Source organism: Stegostoma tigrinum, chromosome 23, assembly GCF_030684315.1.
Source record: "Stegostoma tigrinum isolate sSteTig4 chromosome 23, sSteTig4.hap1, whole genome shotgun sequence".
In the NCBI taxonomy this organism is placed as follows: domain Eukaryota; kingdom Metazoa; phylum Chordata; class Chondrichthyes; order Orectolobiformes; family Stegostomatidae; genus Stegostoma; species Stegostoma tigrinum.
In genome coordinates, this window is record NC_081376.1 from 30,938,195 (window position 1) to 30,956,337 (window position 18,143).

The following is an 18,143-nucleotide window of genomic DNA, read 5'->3' on the forward strand; positions in this document are numbered from 1 at the left end:
GAACCTGTTCAAAGCAACCAGCCCAGCTGGAGTCCCGACCACACACTCATATCCAGAGCAGGCTAGCTGGCGGAAGTGTTTGCAGACATCTTCAACCACTCCCTACTACAAGGATAAGTCCCCACCTGCTTTAAGAAGATCACCATCATCCCAGTGTCAAAGAAAAATCATGAAGCATGCCTCAATGATGTCAGGTAGCTCTGACATCCATAATTAAGTGCTCCAAGAGGTTGGTCATAGCTCACATCAACTCTAGCCTACCAGATCACCTTGATCTCACCTACACTTCCTGCTGCCTTAGGAAAGCAACCAATAGTCAAAAACTCCTCCCACCCCAGTTATACTCTCTTGCACCCTCTTCCATCAGGCAGAAGATATAAAAGTTTAATCTGACAGTAGTAAATTAAATCAAATCAAAATACTGACCACACTTTCTGATAAAGCAACAGTGACATAAATTATAAATACATCATCATGAAGCATTTGGGGATATCTGGCGAATCTGCCAATATATTATATGAAATCCATGTTATTTTATTATTAGAAGGAAAATAGAAAACATTCGAAGTATTCAAGTAAGTTCTGATAAGGGCCCTCTTTGTGGCACAGTGATCATGCCCCTACCACTGGACCAGGAAGCCCAGGTTCAAGTCCCACCTCCTCCAGAGGTATGTAATAACATTTCTGAGATAACAAGGTGTGGAGCTGGATGAACACAGCAGGCCAAGCATCATCTTAGGAGCAGGAAAACTGACGTTTCAGGCCTAGACCCTTCATCAGAAATGGAGGGTTCTGAAACAAATAGGGAGGGGGGGCAAATTGAAGACTTTCCTGCTCCTGAGATGCTGCTTGGCCTGCTGTGTTCATCCAGCTCCACACATTGTTATCTCGGATTCGCCAGCATCTGCAGTTCCTACTATGTCTAATAACATTTCTGAACAGGTTCATTAGAAAAAAGGTTAAATCTTTAAAGCATTACTGCCCTGAAATGATAAACTGTGTTTCTGTCTCTCCACAGATGCTCACAACCCTTTGGAGAATTTTCAGTATTTTCTATTTTTATTTCTGATTTCCAGAGTTGAAAATGGCTTCAGAGCCTAACAATACCAGGAATCAGAAAATATAATTAATAATAGAGTTGGTTACTAGGCAAGCTTCACGGCATAAAACTTTCATAAAATACACCAAAGTAAACTTGCATGCCAGCATCTGTTACATACTAGATGGCACTGTTGGCAAGCAATTCAGAGTTTCAGAAGATTTGTAGCTCGGGTTGTGGATGAGGTTTTGTCTCTGCACTTATAATTCAGTCGATGCACTAGGACAGTCTGCTCAGGGCCTGTAAGAAGTCGGTCTGAGTTATTTTTAATCCATGGATCTATGTTTTCCATGTCATTGATGTGGGTGATTTTGGGCAGTTTTTCTTGAAGGGCCATTCTTTTCTTTGTTCTGGTCTTTTGTTGTTGTATGCTGGTGGCTTGTTCCAGTGTGGACGTCCATTCCTGGTCAATTGCGTTTGAGTACAGTTTTTTGATGCGCAATTTCCCTGTTGTATCTGTGGAGGTGGTTGTGGGCATCGTTGATCATTACCCTGATCATTCTGCAGCTGTCCTCCATGCCTGTGGATTGCTGATGGGTAGTTTATACTTTAAGTTTTGTGGTAGTACCTGCTTTCTGAGGCATTTGTGCAGGAACTATGAGATAACAAGGTGTAGAGCTGGATGAACACAGCAGGCCAAGCAGCATCAGAAGAGCAGGAAGGCTGACGTTTTGGGCCGAGATCCTTCTTCCTACTATCTCTGTGGAGGAAGTATAGTTGTTTGCAGGTTGCGCTCAGTCAAATGGCAATTGTTTCCCATCTGCCTAAGATGGCAAAGAAACAATTGCCACAGTACTGCATGAATCAAGTAGGCAGACAATCCAGGACACCAACAACATCAATAATGACACCACCCATGAAACAACTAGATCTGAGCCTCACAACCCACTTCACCTTCAACAACGGCATATACAAACAAATCAATAGAACACCAACGGGATCCCCAATATCAGGACTGAATACAGATTGATTAGAGCAAAGATTACAGCGGGCAGTGGTCCCCACTATACAACCCAAACTCTGGGTCCAAAATGTAGATGACACCATCGTGATTATTAAAAACACAAAACTCGAAGAAACCCACCGACACATAAACAACATTCTTACCAGGATAAAATTCACAAAGAAGAACAGAACAACAACTGACTATTCTTCTTGGACATAATGGTTTAACACAAAAACAACAGGGACTCCAGACTAGCATATATAGAAAAACTAGATATGGACCAGATTCTCAATTATATTAGTAACCACCCCAACACCCACAAATGGAGCTGCATCAGGATACTATCCAAACGAGCTACAATGCATTGCAGCAACCTGGAATTACGCAAAACAGAACAGCAGCACCTATACGGAGTCTTCAAAAGGAATGGATACCTGAAAAGCACAATCCACCGTTACCTCCAAGATAGGTCACAACAAGAAGACACAACACAACCAGACTCACTGATCACCCTATTGTACATCAAGAACATTTCAGAGACAACCACAAGAATGCTCAGACCCTTAGGTATCAGAGTAGCCCACAAACCAACAACCACCCCACAACAGCTCCAGACAAACGAAAAGGATCCCATGCCCAAAACCAGCAAAACCAATGTAATATACAAAATACCATGCAAGAACTATGAGAAACACCACATAGGTCAAACTGGAAGAAAACTGACAATATGGATACACGGACACCAACTAGCCACCAAGAGAAACAACCAATTCTCACTTGTATCACTACACACAGGCAATGAGGGACATGAATTCGACTGGGATAACACATCCATAATCACACATTAGAGACACGTCAGGAAATTCCTGAAGGCCTGGTATTCCAACCAGAACTCCATCAACAAACACATTGAATTAGACCCTGTGTATAAACCACTGAGAAACAAAACCGAAAGTAATATTAACCACCCCAGCAAATCGAGGCATTTAAATAATAAGTGGGATAGAACACTGATTCTTCACAGGAGATGCACTGACAATGTTACCCAGTAGGGTGACGAAACATTTGCAACCAAACCCGCTGGCTTGGCGAGCATGTCTACAATCTCAAACAATTCAGACATTTGGAGCCATAATGAAGTTAAAATACTCTACCAAACATTAATGAGAAAAGGCTGGAATCTAGAGTAGGTGTTGCCTTCATACCTTTGGTGCAGTTAAGCAGATGAAATTGCAAAATTGGAAAGTCTAATTCAAAAGTTCACGCTTTGGTCCTCATGTCTTTTATTATTTTTTTCATTCTCTACTGTGATGAAAGGTGTGTGATTTAGATATAAAAATTATTTTTAGGAGTTTCGATTTGAGAATGGTGGCATGTGTGTTGGTTACTTCTGTGAAGGAATTTTCAAACAAAAAATTGGTTCAACAGTTCGGGAACAGTGACCTGATCCAGGATGTGACAGAAAGCAGGTGACTGTGAACTCCTAGAATCTAAATGGAATAAGGTGTTTATATTGTGATTGTTTACAACATGGACAGTAAACATTGAAGGCATTATCTTGTTTACAGTTCAAATTAATCTAAGGATTAATTTTAATTTGGAAAACCCAGAGTTAGAATGTTTGTTTGGACAGCTCAGAGGAGACCAGACTGAGGTCAATAGTGAATATAGTTTCTCTCCTCAAAGATTGGTGTGGCACAATGGTTAGCACTGCTGCCTCCCAATGCCGAGGGCTTGTATTTGATTCGGCCTTGGGTGACTGTGTGTCGGTTTGTGCATTCTACCAGTGTCTGCGTAGATTTCTGCCAGGTGCTCTAGTTTTCTTCTACAGTTGTTCAGGTTAGGTGGATGGACCATGTTAAACTGTCCCAAAGTGTCCAGAAATGTGCAGATTAGGTGAATTAGCCATAGTAAATACACAGTTACAGGGCTAGGGTGAGGGTAGGTCTGGATGGGATGCTATTCAGAGGGTTGATACAGACTCAAATGAACCAAATGGCCTCTAACTACACTTAGGGATTCTGGAATTCTAAAAATCTCTCCCGGGGAAGAGCTTTTCTCAGAGCAGTGAGGTGAATAATTTATCTCAGCAGGATAATTTAGTTTATGCAACTTCCGACCAAGTATTTGACACCACATCTACAATTGTCGACTTCTTTCACTGCTGATACACTATAGCAACAGTGTGTACCACCTACAAGATACATTGCAAGAACTCACTGAGGTTTCTCCAACAGCACCTTCAAAACCCATGACCTCCAAGTCAAGAGCAGCTGATGCTTGGGAATGTGCCACCTGCAAGTTCCCCTCTAAGCCATAAATTATCATGACTTGACTCCCTACTCAGCATTTTGTCACTGCTGCTGAGTCAAAATCCCAGCACTACCACCTTCTCAAGGGCAATTAGGGACAGGCAATTAATGTTCACTTCATCAGCAAAGCCCAGACTCCGCGAAAGAATAAATTGAAAATAAATTCTGGCTGAACACCTACATTTGACCTTCCCTGAATGTGAGGTCATTCAATACACTACGGACACTAAACTCACAATAAGTTCCATTTCTCTGTCATTCATTGACCTAAATCGACTTCCAGGCAAACAAAGCTTTCATTCTAAAATTCTCCTCTTTTTCAAATCTCTCTGTGGTCTTGATCCTCCCTATATCTATAATATCCTCCAACCCTCCAACCCCAACCAAGTATTGCCAGTGGTTTCTAATTTAAATCTCTTACCCAACTTTAATCATTCCCCCAAGGAAGCTATACCTTTGGTGCTTCAGCCCCAAGATCTGGAATACCGTCCCTGCATCTGTGAGCATCATTATCATGCTTCCCTCTTTGAAGACAGTCCATAAACCTAATTCTTAGATTAAGCTTTTGGACTTGTAACCATATTTGTTTCATGTGGCTTAAAGTTGTGATAGGTTTAGAACATCACTGAACCATCTTGTTTCATTATGGAGAGATTTTGTTGTTGTTTTACTTGGAGCTGCACTGAGTTTTAAGCAATGATTCATAAAGTTTGTATCAGTCTGAGTAAGTGGCTAGGAAGTGAACTGAAATCATCTGTGGAAGAGCATGAGTTAATATGCCAACTCAGATTTGTTAAAGGCAAATCATGCTGACTAGCTGATTGAATCTTTTGATGAATTAAAAATGAGAATTGAAAGAGATATTGAAGTAGATATTTTATGCAAATACATATGTCTATATCTTGGACAGGCAATCCAATAAGCAGTTTTGTATTACTTTGCAGAACACCTCCGCTCGGTTCGCAATACCGCTTTGCAGAACACCTCCGCTCGGTTCGCAATAAACAACTGCACCTCCCAGTCGCGGACCACTCTCTCCGTGACTCCCTTGTTCGCTCCACACTGCCCTCCAACCCCACCACACCCGGCACCTTTCCCTGCAACCGCAGGAAGTGCTACACTCGCCCCCACACCTCCTCCCTCACCCCTATCCCAGGCCCCAAAATGACTTTCCATATTAAGCAGAGGTTCACCTGCACATCTGCCAATGTGGTATACTGTATCCATTGTACCCGGTGTGGCTTCCTCTACATTGGGGAAACCAAGCAGAGGCTTGGGGACCACTTTGCAGAACACCTCCACTCGGTTCGCAATAAACAACTGCACCTCCCAGTCGCAAACCATTTCAACTCCCCCTCCCATTCTTTAGATGACATGTCCATCATGGGCCTCCTCCAGTGCCACAATGATGCCACCCGAAGGTTGCAGGAACAGCAACTCATATTCCGCTTGGGAACCCTGCAGCCCAATGGTATCAATGTGGGCTTCACCAGCTTCAAAATCTCCAGCCCACATCACACAACCTAGCTCTTCCCCTCCCCCCACTGCATCCCAAAACCAGCCCAGCCTGTCTCTGCCTCCCTAACCTGTTCTTCCTCTCACCCATCCCTTCCTCCCACCCCAAGCCACACCTCCATTTCCTACCTACTAACCTCAACCCACGTCCTTGACCTGTCCGTCTTCCCTGGACTGACCTATCCCCTCCCTACCTCCCCACCTATACTCTCCTCTCCACCTATCTTCTTTTCTCTCCATCTTCGGTCCGCCTCCCCCTCTCTCCCTATTTATTCCAGAACCCTCACCCCATCCCCCTCTCTGATGAAGGGTCTAGGCCCGAAACGTCAGCTTTTGTGCTCCTGAGATGCTGCTTGGCCTGCTGTGTTCATCCAGCTTCACACTTTATTATAGAACATAGAACATTACAGCACAGTACAGGCCCTTCGGCCCTCGATGTTGTGCCGAACTGTCATACCGATCTCAAGCCCATCTCGCCTACACTATTCCATGTATGTCCATATGCTTGTCCAATGATAACTTAAATGTACCTAAAGTTGGCGAATCTACTACCGTTGCAGGCAAAGCGTTCCATTCCCTTACTACTCTCTGAGTAAAGAAACTACCTCTGACATCTGTCCTATATCTTTCACCCCTCAATTTAAGCTATGCCCCCTCGTGCTCGCCATCACCATTATTATCTTGTATTAAATTCCAGGCTGAATTTCTATTCTTCACTCCCGATAACTTCAGTCACTCAAGCAAACTCATCAATCACATTACTACTCACAATTAATGTCTAACTATTGTTAACAGCTGTACATAGATGAGTATTGCAAATTGTACATTTTGTACAGTAATTAAAGGGGTTAAGGCCAGTTGGCTGGCAGGGGAATGCTGGCAAGTGTTAGATCTGGATGGACAGCATCAAATTAAGTGAAATTTAGGAACGTTTGATTTAGAGGCCGAGATTCATAACTCCCAGTCATGCAAAATGGACAGATTGTAACTCATTTTACATTTGCATTTAGTTTTGTTTTAAACTTGCAATTGAACATGGTGCAAAATGTGTTGCCAATTCACTACCAGCTAATTTTGTACTACTGGTCTTGACTAATTTCAACTTCAAGCATGTAAGTGTAGAAACAAATCTCTCCAGTTCAGTCTCATTCTGGTTCAGTTGGTAACATTCTTAGTCTAACTTTCTATTGCTAGAAGCAATGTCCTACAGATGAAAAATTTAAACCAAGCTCCAAACGGACTTCGAAAATATCATGGGAAAATATGAAGAGCTGAATGTTCTCTTGTGTCCTGGCCAACATTCTTTCCTCAGGCAATCTGCAAATCATGTGTCATGCAACATTTATGCCGACATTTATTGACCTAAAAATTGTGATTCTTAAAATTTTACACAACCCTATTGATCTACAATCTTGACTCAAATGTAAACCTCAGAAAAAAAAACTTTTGCCCGATTTCCCATGGATTCCATTTGAAACCCCCAGGAATTATCATCGGACACCCAAAAAACATTTGGAATTTCATGCTGGTAAATTGGATTCAAAATAATTTGATGCATTTAAAAGATTTCAGGTTTATTTATGAAATGAATCTAAAGCTAAAGTGCTGATTTTATGTTTCTACATAATATCAAACCAAAGGGCACAGGCCAGTTATTCTCCCAGTAAAGTACCAAAAGCCCTAGAGGTACGAATTGCTGCAATATGGAAACTCTATTAATAACTCAAAGAAATGAAAAATAAGGAAGGCTTTCTTCCAAATAACAGATACACATGAAAACATAAATCCTGCTCTGCAGAAGGAATGTTTCTTTTAGCGATAACATTAGTGGTGTTTTTCTTCAAATATTTACATAATATTATTGCTTTTCTGTAAATTTCATTGTTGGGTAACTCATTTTACTGATGATTTTGATGACTTTTAGCATGTATAGCTACTATTCTGAGATCTCAGCGTGGAAACAGGATCCATAAATATTTTGTAAATAAATGCTTGATACAGTGAGTAAATGTCAGAAACTGTGAAATGAGGGCAATTGGCCTGTATGTTGTACACTTACTCCACTACAGCTTTGTAATTTGCTTCAGCCCTACATCCTACAAGACAGTTTCTACATTTCCAAGTCTACCCTGTTGTGGTAAGACTTTTGCTTAGCACACAATATTGCCTTTACTTTGCAGCCATCACATTATAAATTGACCCTTGTACTTTACTGCATTTCTCCACCACTCAGTATTTACCCCTTTGACTGTTCCTTCCATCACTTGAAATATGTCAGTCCTTTAGTCCACAGGCTTTGAAAGAGGCACCAAATTGGTCCTATCCTCCTGTTCTTTCCTCCTAGGTCTTGGAACCTTTCTTAAGTATTAATCCAGTTCTGTTTTGAGTTATTTGTGAACTTGCTTCCACTGCTCTTTCAAGCAACAAATTTCATATCATGAACAATACACTGCGTAATAAAAGTTTACTTTCATCTTTCCTTCAGGTTCCTTGCCAATTATCTGAACTCTAGGTCCTTCGCTTGCTGATTATTCTCCTTATTTGCTCTGTTAGGTTTAATTTTATTTCCTCTTTAAAACATTTCTTAACTTCTTCCCTGCTTCCTGTCCACTACATCTCTGTAAAGTAATTAATGTTACAAATAAAGAACTATTTTAATTTAAAATGTTGCAGTTCACAAACTTCCCTGCTTCTCAATCTGAATATTTGACTGGTGAATTCAAAGAAAAAATAAGTAAATTTGAAAAGATAATGGAAATTTAACAACTCAAAAGTCAAAATAATTCATTAGCTGCTGCATCAACCTCAAATTTTTTTTTGTGAATCTGCCTAACCCAACAGTCTATACTAATGAAAGAACAATACATAACAATGGGCTTTCATTCAGTCATCCACAGCATCCATCACAGGAAAGAACAATAGAAGAAGCTGCCATATGCCTGGTCCCAACACCCAGGAAAGTACAAGAAATATTGCTTTTCATTTTCAGACAACATAAAGACTTCAAGGTGCAGTTATCTGACCAAATAGGGTAGGAATACAAAGTAACTTAATTAAGATTATCCGAGTACTCTAGCAAAGAGGGGAAATGCTGAATTTATTCTTACCCTAAAAAACAGTTTCTTCATTGTAAACACTGACTATAGATTCAAACCAGCATAATGAGACATAACTTTGCATGTCTCTTCCTTCTCCTTCAATCCTTGACGATGGGGAGTAAGTGAGACTGTGGCTGAATCCAAATGCAATGAAAATAGAGGCAGAGCAGTTAAGTGCCTCATGTGTCTATGGTACTGAAGCAGTGTTCAGTGTCCTTCCTCCAAAATTAAAAAACCATTTTTATTTATTAGGTAAACAACTTTTTGAAACTATACACGGAGGCACTAACAGCTTTATTATCTACCACAGGCTAATTGTCTCCTAATGACATTGTCAAACCTGGTAATTAGTAAGAAGATATGCTAGTTCTGTTACTATCCAATGTCACAGGTGATACTATAATTAATTTTTTATTCATGAGAAGTACAACATGTATCGTTTTCTTTTATTAAACTGACAGTGCTGTGGGTGCAGATCTTTATTGCTTTGAAAGCAATGTGCTATTCTAAGCTCTGGTGAGAAGAAAAAAACCTGGATTTGCTTGAGAGTGGGCATAACCATGCCACAAAGCTACAAGAAGAAATACTTCACATTCAAGTTCCCTATGTTGGCATCAGATACAGCTCAGATTACACTCACTGCATTATCCTATCAATTTATCCCACAACAGGTTCGTATTGTTTAGAAACTGGGTTGAATTTTATAGCATGCCATCAACAGGTTTTCAGGCATTCAGGCAAAGGAAGCCTTTAAAAATCCTCAGGTGGCTATCCCAGCTTCCTTCTGAAATAAGTGTGGAAATCTAACCTCCAACTATTAACACTCCTCGGGTGGTGGTGTGGAAAACTCAACCGCCCATAAATTCTGGCCAGACTAAATGTCCCTCTACACTGTACCCACATTGTGCTCAACCTCAGAAGGATATCCAACCCATTGCAACAGCATGACCTTTGTCTATTTCTCACAGTAGACTACAGTAGTCTTTCTGAGTAAAATTATTAAATGTCAGAGGCCTAACTAAAAGGTTCATATGAGAAGGATCTAACACTCAAGTTTGTAATTTAAGTTAGATGGAGCATTACAATGTATCATTCACTCACAGTATAGAACAACAAATTACAATCCTCACAGACAAATCACACAGTCTGTGATGTAGATACAGTCCTCACACATACAGTATCTAAACAGTGGTATACACTTAACATTTGGAATATCATAATTAATGAGAGATTGATGCATTCTTCATGCATACATTACTGCAGCAAGGACGAGGTGATGTGTCCCTTTGTTTGTGAAAGAACATTAAGAATATTACTTTTGAGCATAACCTGACACTACTTTTGAATTAATAGGGAACATGCAAAGTTCCATCCTAGCTCAGGATATCATTTGTTCATCTATCTGAAAAAAATCAAAAGTGCCAGTAGTACAAGTGTATAGCTTGCATGTTAAGTTAACTGATTATGTTCCAATGTAGCAATATTCATTGAGCAACGCACAAGTTACAGATTTTTTTGGTCATTCAGAACTGTTTCAGTTTTAAGTTGTTTTACGCAAAGTGACTTAGGCAGATATAATAGAAGGCACCAAACACACAATAAAGGGAATTGGCATCGCAGGAGTAGAGAACAGTATTGTTATAGGAAGGACCAGTGATTCGCAGGTTAATTCCTTTGTGGCAGCACAGTGTGGAGCTGGAGGAACACAGCAGTTCAGGCAGCATCAGAGGATCAGGAAAGTTGACGTTTCGGTTGGAACACTTCTTCAGAAATGGGGAGGGGAAGGGAGATAAGAAATAAATAGAGACAAGAGGTGTGGGGCTGGAGCAATGTAGGTGGGAGGATGTTAGGTGAATGCAGTAGGGAGCGGTGGGGATTGGTCAGGGGAATGGGTGGGATGGATAGATAGGAGGGAAGCTGGGCAGGTTGTGTCAGGTCAAGGAGGCAGGGATGAGAGGAATGTTTGGATGTGGGATGTGGCTGGGGTGGGAGATTTTAAAACTGGTGAATTCTATGTTAAGGCCATCATGCTGCAGGCTCCCAAGGTGGAATATGAGGTGCTGCTCCTCCAGATTATCAACAAACCCCACATGAAGAATTCAGATTCTTCCCTAATGCATAATATTCACAACTCAGTATGCAATACTGCTGTACCACACTGTACTGCTCAGTGAATGAACAAAATATTATGTAACTCAAAAAGTGAGGCATAAGTTAGAATCAAGCCCCTAAATACTTCAAAATATGGTTTAGAAATGTGACAAATGAATATCCTATAGTCCCAACACAACCTCTAAATTTTACGGTTCCAACAATACTATAAATTTAAAAAGTCACATGTGAACTGAATTGCAACAAACACTGTTCACTCCTTCAGTATTAAGCAATCTTGATTCCTTGAAGAAAACAAAAACATAGATTTCTCATTAGCAACTGCAACTTTCAATTGTGTACCATATTCCAATCACCATTAATGGCATTTCACCATTTTCTTTCTTTTTGTACACATACTTTGACTCAAACACTTCATTCCAGTGTTTACTACTTCTCTTTCCAATCTTGCTGTATATTACCAGGCACTTGCCTCCTTTCAGCTGGCTTTCATCCATAACTTTTCATCTCTTTTTATACAACTTGTAATGTGAAGTTTCTTTAAGTAACAGCAATAAATCAAAAGTAATTTCACTCACAAATTTTCTTCTGAGATTGACCTTCACTTTCTCCATTTTGCTCTCTGAAGAATCCTGTGAATATTCCAACCAGCCAAGATGCTCATCCACTGAAATACTCTTCTTCATATAGACTGATCTGGATCTAAAGTATGTGAAGGGTGAATCACTGACTTCAGATCCCAAATTCCATGTGGTGCTCGTATCTTCAGGGATTTCATCCCCATCATCCTCCCTTCTCCAGGTTTTCTCTAATGAGACAATCAATTACAAAGTCATCAGTGCAACTTCACAGAAACAAGAAAAATGTATTATTTATGACAGGCACTCAGTAAATTGTTTTTTACTATTAGGCAGAACTGCAAAGAATGACTGGTTCATCCAGTTAAATTTATTATCTCCCGTACATTGCAAAATGCCACAGGTCTAGAAGTCATAAACAAAGCAAAAAATTCTGCTTGAACATTCATTCCACCTCTACACCCACACTCCACACCTTTGAACTCCATTTTTAAATAATTTCTTCTATGCACATGTGCTGTGCTGCCTTTTACAATGACCTCACGTGCAAATTTACATGATGACGTATTGGGTCTGAGATCGTGGATATACACAAGTGCCAGCAGATACTACAACCTTGGTTCAGAAAGGGACAAAGGAGCTTAATTTTAGAGGTGACGCAAGGCAATTGAGGTGCCAGCACTGCCCTACAAAGGAACTTCACTAGTTTAACCATCCCAACCTCAAAATGACTCATTGTCACCTCTTCTTTACACTTACAAGACCTTTTGTTCTATCAGGACAGTGGCTTGAGAGGAATTCAGGGATTTACATATACATATTAATGAATTAACACGTTCTAACTGATTAAAGATTTACCAGCATCTTAAGATCTGTTTAGTTCTTCCTCATCAGTGGTGTAACACCTTGCTCTTTTACTTATAAGATCTGCGTCTGACACTAACACCTGAAGGAGGAGTGAGGCTTCAAAAGCTTGTGTTTTTAAATAAACCTGTTGGACTATAACCTGGTGTCATGCAATTTCTGACCTTGTCCACCCCAGTCCAATGCCGGCACCTCCACATCAAACCCTCTGTATGACTCAATTTTAGAAGTCCTAGTCTACTGTGCCCTTTTACCTACTATACTAGTCACATCTTCAAAACTTTCTCATATTTGTCAATTCCAATTTCCTATTTGTAAAATCATATTAACTTTGATTGATCCTGCTATGATTTTCCCAATTTATGGTTAAAACTTCCTTAATAATAGATTCTGGAAATTTCCTGGCATCAGATACCATGTTATACAGCCTGTGGTTTCCAGTTTTCTCTCGTCCTCAAATTCTGAATGACTATGTTACATTTGCAAAGAACAGCAAAAACAGACAAATAGGGAAGAGCTATAAAAATGTGTAACGGATATAAAATCAATAGCAAAACATTTCAACACATTAGGAAAAGACGGTGACAAGGGAACAATATTAAAACTGATAGGTGTAATATTGTCAATGAAAATAATGAAATGCCAACATGTTGAATGAACATTTTTGAATCAATATTTACAATGGAGGGGTCTGGATGCCTGACATTCCAAGGAAATTAATATTGAATCAGATTCAGAGACTTGCCCAAAGTAATATAACATTAAAATAATTGCACTTAAGAGTGACAACTTCTCAGAACAAGATGTCTCAAATACTCTGGCATCTAACGTTACTCTCAGGAGACTCCTAGCTCCCTTTCATCTTGAACATATTTGCAATGGCCCTGACACTGAAGTATGATTTTGATTGTGCTACCAGATCAATAAATAGAAATGCTGACTATTAATTGTTAATAATTCTCGGCCTTAATGTGAATTTTCTTCTGTTTGTTAATATCTTTTTCTATTATGGACAATGACAAAACTTAATTTGTTATCCAACCTAGATGCCCTTGAATGGGCCATTTGTAAGGGCAGTTAAGGGTTAACTACACCACTGTGGCTCTGTAGTCAAACATAGGCCAGGCCACACAAGGATGGCAGGTTTCATTCCCTCTAGGATGTTGGTGAATCAAATAGGTTTTGATGACAATCAACAAAGGTTATATGGTTGCCACTCTTCCATTTCAGGTTTTTAAAATAAGATTTAAATTTCACCATTTGCCCTTGTGGGATTTGATCCCGTGTCGTCAGAACATGAGCCCAATTCTCTATGAGTCTAACTACATTACCACTCTCTTCGCTACAGAAACTGACAGAGTTAGGGTTGCCAGCTGTGGTCAAATCTATTCATGGATGTTTTATTACATCACTTGCCCTCATACTCCTGCCAACAGTCAGCCAGTGCATCCATTTTTTCTGAAGATTAGCCTCATACACCAATGGATAAGCAGAACAACTCATTAACTCAACTAGGTAATTCTTGACTATCAAACAAGCAGCTTTTTTTTCTTACTTTCAGTTATGTTTGTATCAGTAAAGAATTTTCTTTTTAATTACAGTGGAGTTAATCTTTAAGGCCTTTGTGATTTTTCTCTTGGGTTGCAACGTGACCTGCAGTGCAGTCCTGGAAGATTGGCAATGTTATGTAGAGCTCACTTTGGGTTCATTTATCCATGGCCTGATTTTATGGAGGCTAAGTGGGGTGGTGCAAGGGGACGGATGAATATTTCTAAAATTGCCCACAGCTCACAGGGCACCTTCAACTCCGAATGAAGAGTCACCGCCTTGACCACCTGTTCATGTCAACCACTTTACGCCACAGACAACACAGAATCTAGCTTACTATACTGAAAGGCTCCATTACCTAAGAAAATGCAAAAGTCAATTTTATAAACCCCAGAAAGGATACCTCAGGAAAGCTATGGTGTGCACGACCTAATTTCTGTATCATTAATAACTGAATCCTGGTGCCTCAGTGATTAGCACTGCTGCCTCCCAGCACAAGGGACCTGGGTTCAATTCCAGCGTCAGGTGACTGTGTGGAGTTTGCACATTTCCCCCATGTCTGTATGGATTCCTTCAAGTACTCGGTTTCCTCCCACAGTCCAAAGATATGAAGGTTAAATGGATTGGTCATGCTAAATTGCATACACATGTGCAGGCTAAGTGGGTTAGCCATGGGAAACGCAGGGTTACACGGATAGGTTCGGGGCAAGGTCTGTGGGGTTGCTGTTCAGAGTGTTGGTGTGGACGCGACGGACTGAGTGGCCTGCTTCCACACTGTAGGGATTCTATGAGGGCATGCAAGGCCATGGGATTGCCATTGCAAAGAGGGGCAGGGAATGATCAAGGAGGGGGAAAGAGAGTCAGACAACAAGAGCACAAAGGTTGAAACAAGAAATTAGTTCATAGATAGCAAAGGGCAGTCTGAAGGAAGACAAAGCGCAAGGATAAACATTACCAATCAGCAGCAGCAGGAGAAGTAAAAGTCTTATTTATGTAAAATTATAAATATTTCCATAGAAGACAACTGTTTCAGCCCTCCTGACAGGCTGATGGACAATACTACAGGTGTAAATATTAACCTACATTATGTTAACAAGGATATACTAAAATTGGTCTCAATGCCACTGGACTGAGTGGGGTTGGGGAAGATTTAATCAGCCAAGGTATCTACACTGATCACATTCACTTGCTGGGAAACATATCTATGAATGTCAGAGGAGGTTAGGATCTGATCTGACCATGGTGTTTCCTCATAGTCAAGTAGGCTGCCAAACTATATAGTCATGACCAGTATGAAAATAGACATTTGAATATCATGGGATCTCATGCATCAGTTGGCCAACACCCTGAAAGAGATCATTTATTTAGGAAATGAAGGAATAAAGTATTTTCTAGAGCTGTATGTGATTATCAGAACACAAGTACTAGCTTATAAATAGACCCGTCAGAATTCGAAATAGAAGAACAATAATCTTAAGTAGCTTTTTAACAGAGCATCGTTTCCATGTTAGATGAAGATGCCTAAAGACACCGTTATGAAGGCTTGCGATAATGTTATTGGGTTTAAACATGAACTAATCCATGTATAATTTTAAGTTTAATCTGTACTTCTATATTGGGAAAGTTAAGGTGGGAAGGGTTTATTTTCAGTTTCTAATTTGGAGAGTGGTGTGAGATACCTAGAAGTGTGTTTATATTCACTTAAACGAGGTTTCTAAAGCATTGTTAAGGTGAATATTTCAATTTTCTTTTGAAAAAGTAGAAGAGTAAAAAGGGCTGTTGAGTAGCCACAAAGAATCTGATGACATGGGCAGTTAGAAACAGGGACCAGTTCTTTTAAAAAGAAAATTGGAACAATCCAAAAAGTTTCTTTCAGCAAGTATGCAGTTCCACTTCAGACTGAAGAGTAGGTCATTCAAGAACTAAAATATGATATGAGTAGCAGTGCAATTTCGCTCATTGCAGGACAGTGAAGGCTAGAAAAAAATGTGTCCTGAAAGCCTTAACGTCATTCACAGAAAGCTCCAGAATGGAGTGCTGTGGACAAGGACCTTAAGTAATCCATGGTAAGAAAAGCTCGTTTAAGGGTCATTAGTAACATTAACAGTAAAAAGTAAATGCTTAAGTTTGCCAGAAAGAAACTGAGCTCATCTGAAGAAGAAACTTTAAAGTTGAAACAGACTGACATTTCACAAGGCTCGAGTATCTGAAAAATTATTCTTCAGGGTCAAAAGGTTGAATCTTTATTTCTAATATTTGTAACAAGACTGTTCTAACTAGTTCTTATATAATACAGGATAGGTATTGATTATTTCTCCTTTTGTAAATAATGAACTTCGATATTCTTTCATATAAAGCATATATTTCTTAAAAGTATATTGGCAGCCCCTCGTTATTAGGGTCATTGATTAACCATGACCGGAGCTAAACAGCAAAATTTTTAAAAATATAGTTTATCAAGCCAGGATTCGTTTTGGCATCTGACTTACTGAGTATTAGCATCAGCTGGGATAAAACCAATATTTATTCATCAAGTAAAAGAATTCCTGCCTCAATCTTAGCATGACAACTTTTTGATGGAAATCTGCAATGTTAAAACAATAACTGAAGTGGTGATCTGTTATAGTTGACTCAGGGAGTAAGAGTTGTTGTAACAAAAGCACTTCTGTCTGGATGATGTATTCCAGAACTAAGGGTAGTTGGTACAGGCTCAAATTTCCTTTCATCACATGGCTAACCAAGAATCGCTTTTGCTCTTACAGTCTACCACTGACGTGCATTTGAAGGATTTGCAAGTTGATACTTGCTTGGTAATGTTATGAACTCACTTTCCCTGAACATCACTTGCTGGGGTGCAACTCAAACCTACAGTTTTCTGATTCAGAGGCAAGGACACCACCCTTATACCATAAGATCATTATATTACTCATGTAGCTTTTAACTAACAAATTATTCTGAATGCCAAATGAAGAAGATTAGTGAACAAGTAAAAGGCGAGGAAAATCTTTATGACTGGTGTGAAATTCTCTCCACTTACAGCGATCTGAACACAATCGCTTGTGTGCAGGAATACGTGCTTGTCAAAAGAAGGAACAGGATTTCAAATGTTTTGAATTTTAATGAGATTTTTTGACTGTCAATTTCACTGTGAAGCTTGCTGAATGAAAACTGTAATGCAAGATAAAGTTAAAAAAACAATGAATTATGTAAATTGGTGTATTTTCATGATAGGTTAAAATGAGTGCAGACCACATTTCAAGTGACAGAGAGATCATTCAACTGGACATGCTCAGTCAGCTACAGAACAAGAACCAACAAGTCAAATTAAGTTTAAACAGGGAATCATGATTTCAGGCATTTGTTTCTGTGACATATATATTTTTGACATGTTGTTATTCTGCTACTGTTATTCTGTTCAGCAAAACTACGTCACCAACTATTGATAAAAGTTAAGAAAGGAAAGGAAAATATTCACACTTAAAGAACTCATGTTCATATAATACTTCACAACCACAGAACATCCCAAAACTTTTGTAAATCAATAAGATATTTCAGAATTATCATCATTGTTGTGGCAGAGGAAATTATGGCGAGATCCCATAAACAGCAATGTATTTACGAACAGACAATATGCTTTTGTGACATTGATGGGAAGTCAAATGTTGACCAAGATGTCAGGGAAAAAACCCCTGGTCCTCTCCAAAATAGTGTCATATGATCTTACACATTCACCTGAAAGGGCAGATACAACCTCTGTTTAACACTGCATCTGTAAGATAGCCACTCTGACAATGCAGCACTCAGACTAGAATGTCAGTCATGGATTTTGCGCTCAAATACTAGAGCAGAACTTGAACAACATATGTTTTCTTCTCACCATATCATACAATAGACAGAATTGTGACAGTGTAGAGGGCAGAGATGGATGTTATCCATATTTTAGATATGTTAACTAGTTTACGTATTAAAAAATACTTTACCCAAGTCTGTTGTCAGTGAGGTGCACAAAAGAACACAGAATTTTGTTTGAGGTTAAACCCTTATTAACAAAATATTCGTTAGTAAAAATAC

The 18,143-nt window shown here is 39.5% G+C and overlaps 1 protein-coding gene across 1 annotated transcript in view; it reads right to left on the reverse strand.

Moving 5' to 3' along the window:
• Positions 1 to 18,143, reverse strand: part of LOC125462329 (ankyrin repeat and fibronectin type-III domain-containing protein 1-like) — a 753,498-nt gene that overhangs the window by 686,521 nt on the left and 48,834 nt on the right. Inside the window, exon 3 of the mRNA XM_048552254.2 lies at positions 11,661 to 11,890. Within this exon, the coding sequence (XP_048408211.1) occupies positions 11,661 to 11,890 (230 nt within the window). The remainder of the gene's footprint in view (positions 1 to 11,660; positions 11,891 to 18,143) is intronic.